The sequence below is a fragment of the Oncorhynchus masou genome, unplaced genomic scaffold (genome assembly GCF_036934945.1).
Source record: "Oncorhynchus masou masou isolate Uvic2021 unplaced genomic scaffold, UVic_Omas_1.1 unplaced_scaffold_1490, whole genome shotgun sequence".
NCBI lineage: Eukaryota > Metazoa > Chordata > Actinopteri > Salmoniformes > Salmonidae > Oncorhynchus > Oncorhynchus masou.
Genome location: NW_027004902.1, coordinates 13,109 through 20,095, shown reverse-complemented (window position 1 = coordinate 20,095; position 6,987 = coordinate 13,109). Strand labels below are relative to the sequence as shown.

At 33.5% G+C, this 6,987-nt stretch overlaps 1 protein-coding gene across 1 annotated transcript in view; it reads left to right on the top strand.

Moving 5' to 3' along the window:
- Positions 1-2,369, top strand: part of LOC135531016 (acidic leucine-rich nuclear phosphoprotein 32 family member B-like) — a 19,802-nt gene extending 17,433 nt beyond the window's left edge. Inside the window, exon 3 of the mRNA XM_064959165.1 lies at positions 2,203-2,369. Coding sequence (XP_064815237.1) covers positions 2,203-2,306 — 104 coding nt within the window. The 3' untranslated portion in view covers positions 2,307-2,369. The remainder of the gene's footprint in view (positions 1-2,202) is intronic.
- Positions 2,370-6,987: the final 4,618 nt, after the last annotated feature.

Sequence of the window (6,987 nt, the reverse complement as noted above, 5' to 3'; positions counted from 1 at the left end):
CTAGTATAATTATTACTATTACTATTATTACTAGTATTATTATTACTACTACTATTACTATTACTACTACTATTACTACTAGTATAATTATTACTATTACTATTACTAGTATTATTTACTATTATTACTAGTATTATTATTACTACTACTACTACTACTACTACTACTTATTACTAGTATTATTATTATTACTACTACTACTATTATTACTAGTATTATTACTATTATTACTAGTATTATTATTACTACTACTACTACTACTACTATTATTACTACTATTATTATTACTACTACTACTACTACTATTATTACTAGTATTATTATTACTGCTACTATTACTATTATTGCTAGTATTATTACTACTACTACTACTACTACTACTATTATTACTAGTATTATTATTACTACTACTACTACTACTATTATTATTACTACTATTATTACTACTACTACTACTACTATTATTACTAGTATTATTATTACTACTACTACTACTACTACTACTATTATTACTACTATTATTATTACTATTACTATTATTATTACTACTACTACTATTATTACTACTACTACTACTACTACTACTATTATTATTACTACTATTATTACTACTACTACTACTACTATTATTACTAGTATTATTATTACTACTACTATTACTATTATTGCTAGTATTATTATTACTATTACTATTATTACTAGTATTATTACTACTACTACTAGTATTACTATTATTATTATTACTATTACTATTATTACTACTATTATTACTAGTATTATTATTACTACTACTACTACTATTATTAATAGTATTATTATTATTATTATTATTACTACTACTACTGCTATTACTATTATTACTAGTATTATTATTACTACTACTACTACTACTACTACTACTACTATTATTATTACTACTATTATTACTATTATTACTATTATTACTACTATTATTACTAGTATTATTATTATTATTATTATTACTACTACTACTACTATTACTATTATTACTAGTATTATTATTACTACTACTACTACTATTACTACTACTATTATTACTACTATTATTACTATTATTATTATTACTATTACTATTATTACTAGTATTATTACTACTACTACTAGTATTACTATTATTATTATTACTACTACTACTATTATTACTACTACTATTACTATTATTATTATTACTATTACTATTATTACTACTATTATTACTAGTATTATTATTACTACTACTACTACTATTATTACTAGTATTATTATTATTATTATTATTACTACTACTACTGCTATTACTATTATTACTAGTATTATTATTACTACTACTACTACTACTACTACTACTATTATTATTACTACTATTATTATTATTATTACTATTATTACTACTATTATTACTAGTATTATTATTATTATTATTATTATTACTACTACTACTACTATTACTATTATTACTAGTATTATTATTACTACTACTACTACTATTACTACTACTATTATTACTACTATTATTACTATTATTATTATTACTATTACTATTATTACTAGTATTATTACTACTACTACTAGTATTACTATTATTATTGTTACTACTACTACTATTACTATTATTACTATTATTATTATTACTACTACTACTAGTATTACTATTATTATTATTACTACTACTACTATTATTACTACTATTATTACTATTATTATTATTACTACTACTACTATTACTATTATTACTATTATTATTATTACTACTACTACTACTACTACTACTACTACTACTACTATTATTACTACTATTATTACTAGTATTATTATTACTACTACTACTACTACTATTATTACTAGTATTATTATTACTACTACTACTACTATTACTATTATTACTATTATTATTATTACTACTACTACTATTACTATTATTACTATTATTATTACTACTACTACTACTACTACTACTACTATTATTACTACTATTATTACTACTATTATTACTAGTATTATTATTACTACTACTACTACTACTACTACTACTACTATTATTACTAGTATTATTATTATTATTATTACTACTACTACTACTATTACTATTATTACTAGTATTATTATTACTACTAGTATTATTATTACTATTATTATGTGAAGATCTATTATAAAGTGTTAATGAACATTGTGTTCCAGTCTTATTGGTTTGATGTTTTACAGGGCTTGTTATTGTTAAAAGAGAGGATGAGGAGGAGAGGGACAGAGAGAAGGATGAAGAGGAGGAGGAGGAAGGTGTGGATAGGACCAAGCCAGGTAATCACTGATCAGAACATGCATCCAGAGGAGGAGGTGGGGGATGGAGAGGAGGAGGAAGGTATAGATGGGACCAAGCCAGGATTTATTTAAACAAATGACCAATTCATATACACATTAATATACAATAAACACATTCAACTACCCATTAATATACAATAAACACATTCAACTACCCATTAATATACAATAAACACATTCAACTACCCATTAATATACAATAAACACATTCAACTACCCATTAATATACACATTAATATACAATAAACACATATACCTACCCATTCATTTACAATAAACACATTCAACTACCCATTAATATACACATTAATATACAATAAACACATTCACCTACCCATTCATTTACAATAAACACATTCAACTACCCATTCATATACACATTAATATACAATAAACACATTCAACTACCCATTCAACTACCCATTAATATACAATAAACACATTCAACTACCCATTAATATACAATAAACACATTCACCTACCCATTAATATACAATAAACACATTCAACTACCCATTAATATACAATAAACACATTCAACTACCCATTCAACTACCCATTAATATATAATAAACACATTCAACTACCCATTCATATACACATTAATATACAATAAACACATTAAACTACCCATTCAACTACCCATTAATATACAATAAACACATTCAAATACCCATTAATATACAATAAACACATTCAACTACCCATTAATATACAATAAACACATTCACCTACCCATTAATATACAATAAACACATTCACCTACCCATTAATATACAATAAACACATTCAACTACCCATTCAACTACCCATTAATATGCAATAAACACATTCAACTACCCATTAATATACAATAAACACATTCAACTACCCATTAATATACACATTAATATACAATAAACACATATACCTACCCATTCATTTACAATAAACACATTCAACTACCCATTAATATACACATTAATATACAATAAACACATTCACCTACCCATTCATTTACAATAAACACATTCAACTACCCATTCATATACACATTAATATACAATAAACACATTCAACTACCCATTCAACTACCCATTAATATACAATAAACACATTCACCTACCCATTAATATACAATAAACACATTCAACTACCCATTAATATACAATAAACACATTCAACTACCCATTCAACTACCCATTAATATACAATAAACACATTCAACTACCCATTCATATACACATTAATATACAATAAACACATTAAACTACCCATTCATATACACATTAATATACAATAAACACATTAAACTACCCATTCAACTACCCATTAATATACAATAAACACATTCAAATACCCATTAATATACAATAAACACATTCAACTACCCATTAATATACAATAAACACATTCACCTACCCATTAATATACAATAAACACATTCACCTACCCATTAATATACAATAAACACATTCAACTACCCATTCAACTACCCATTAATATGCAATAAACACATTCAACTACCCATTCAACTACCCATTAATATACAATAAACACATTCACCTATCCATTAATATACAATAAACACATTCACCTACCCATTAATATACAATAAACACAAACTACCCATTCATACACATATTAATATACAATAAACACATTCAACTACCCATTAATATACAATAAACACATTCAACTACCCATTAATATACAATAAACACATTCAACTAACCATTAATATACAATACACACATTCAACTACCTATTAATATACAATAAACACAAACTACCCATTCATAGACATATTCATATACAATAAATACATTAAACTCCACATTTATATATACATTCATATGCAAAGTGCTGTACAGGAACCCAGCCTAAACCCCCAAACAGCAAGCAATGCAGGTGTAGAAGCACGGTGACTAGGAAGAACTCCCTAGAAAGGCCAAAACCTAGGAAGAAACCTCGAGAGGAACCAGGCTATGAGGGGTTCTGGGGCCTCACAAGGGTGCGTTCTCAGCCCTCTCCTGTAGTCCCTGTTCACCCATGACTGCGTGGCCATGCACGCCTCCAACTCAATCATTAAGTTTGCAGACGACACTACAGTGGTAGGCTTGATTACCAACAACGACGAGACGGCCTACAGGGAGGAGGTGAGGGCCCTCGGAGTGTGGTGTCAGGAAAATAACCTCTCACTCAACGTCAACAAAACAAAGGAGATGATCGTGTACTTCAGGAAACAGCAGTGGGAGCACCCCCCTTTCCACATTGATGGGACAGCAGTGGAGAAGGTGGAAAGTTAAGTTCCTCTGCGTACACATCACGGACAAACTGAAATGGTCCACCCACACAGACAGCATGGTGAAGAAGCTGAAGAAATTTGGCTTGTCACCTAAAACCCCCACAAACTTCTACAGATGCACAATCGAGAGCATCCTGTCAGGCTTTATCACCACCTGGTAGGGCAACTACACTTCCCTGAACCGTAAGGCTCTTCAGAGGGTAGTGCAGTCTGCATAACGCATCACTGGGGGCAAACTACCTTCCCTCCAGGACACCGACACCACCCAATGTCACAGGAAGGCCAAAAAGATCATCAAGGACAACAACCACCTGAGCCACTGCCTGTTCACCCCGCTATCATCCAGAAGGCGAGGTTAGTACAGGTACATCAAAGCTGGGACTGAGAGACTGAAAAACAGCTTCTATCTCAAGACCATCAGACTGTTAAACAGCCATCACTAGCACAGAGAGGCTGCTACCTACATACAGACTCAACTCCAGCCACTTTAATAAATGGATTTAATCATGTTGTCACTTTAAATAATGCCACTTTTATATGTTTACATATCCTACATTACTCATCTCATGTGTATATACTGTATTTTATACCATCTGTTGCATCTTGCCTGTGCCGCACAGCCATCGCTCATCCATATGTTTATAGATACACATTCTTATTCCATCCCCTTACATTGTGTGTGTATTAGGTAGTCGTTGTGAATTAGTTAGATTACTTGTTAGATATTACTGCACTGTCGTAACTAGAAGCACAAGCATTTCGCTACACTCGCATTGACATCTGCTCACCATGTGTATGTGACAAATATAATGTGATTTTATTTAAACACATTAAACTACCCATTCATATACACTTTATTATACACAACAATACACGAAAAGTAAAACGGTCACCCTAACAACTGTCTGAAAGGCCCTAGAGGGTCCCCCTAACAACCATCTGAAAGGCCCTAGAGGGTCCCCCTAACAACCATCTGAAAGGCCCTAGAGGGTCCCCCTAACAACCATCTGAAAGGCTCTAGAGGGTCCCCCTAACAACCATCTGAAAGGCCCTAGAGGGTCCCCCTAACAACCATCTGAAAGGCCCTAGAGGGTCCCCCTAACAACCATCTGAAAGGCTCTAGAGGGTCCCCCTAACAACCATCTGAAAGGCTCTAGAGGGTTCCCCTAACAACCGTCTGAAAGGCCCTAGAGGGTTCCCCTAACAACAGTCTGAAAGGCCCTAGAGGGTTCCCCTAACAACCATCTGAAAGGCCCTAGAGGGTTCCCCTAACAACCATCTGAAAGGCCCTAGAGGGTTCCCCTAACAACCGTCTGAAAGGTCCTAGAGGGTTCCCCTAACAACCATCTGAAAGGCCCTAGAGGGTTCCCCTAACAACCATCTGAAAGGCCCTAGAGGGTTCCCCTAACAACCATCTGAAAGGCCCTAGAGGGTTCCCCTAACAACCGTCTGAAAGGTCCTAGAGGGTTCCCCTAACAACCATCTGAAAGGCCCTAGAGGGTCTCCCTAACAACAGTCTGAAAGGCTCTAGAGGGTTCCCCTAACAACCGTCTGAAAGGCCCTAGAGGGTTCCCCTAACAACAGTCTGAAAGGCCCTAGAGGGTTCCCCTAACAACCATCTGAAAGGCCCTAGAGGGTTCCCCTAACAACCATCTGAAAGGCCCTAGAGGGTTCCCCTAACAACCGTCTGAAAGGTCCTAGAGGGTTCCCCTAACAACCATCTGAAAGGCCCTAGAGGGTTCCCCTAACAACCGTCTGAAAGGTCCTAGAGGGTTCCCCTAACAACCATCTGAAAGGCCCTAGAGGGTTCCCCTAACAACCATCTGAAAGGCCCTAGAGGGTTCCCCTAACAACCATCTGAAAGGTCCTAGAGGGTCCCCCTAACAACAGTCTGAAAGGCCCTAGAGGGTCCATCCAAAGTGCGTATACTATACGTATGCATAAATCATCAGATATCATTTTTTTCATGATTTGTAAAATGTACATATACGTGGTTTTACCTGCATTAAGTTTCAGTCCAACAAAGGCTTTCTGCAGACAGATTGAAGCTCTGACAGAGCCTGGTCAGCTGCGAAGGCAACAGCACACACCACAGTGTCATCTGCGTACAGTGGAAAGATACCATTTTAAGATAGCAAGAGAGAAGAAAAAAAAAACGGACCAAGAATGGATCCCTCCGGGAAACCCTTTGTTACGTCCACAACCTGATTTAACACCATCAGTAAATACACACTGTGTTCTGAGGGGTAGCCTGCGAAGCAAGCTACTCTGGGTTTTCTAAAGCTAACCGGGCTTCAGTTAGCTTGACATCCCAGCTCAGGCTTCATCCGTACTACGACGGTGGATATTTCTCATCTGCCTGCCGCTAACTCCAGCAGAAGTAC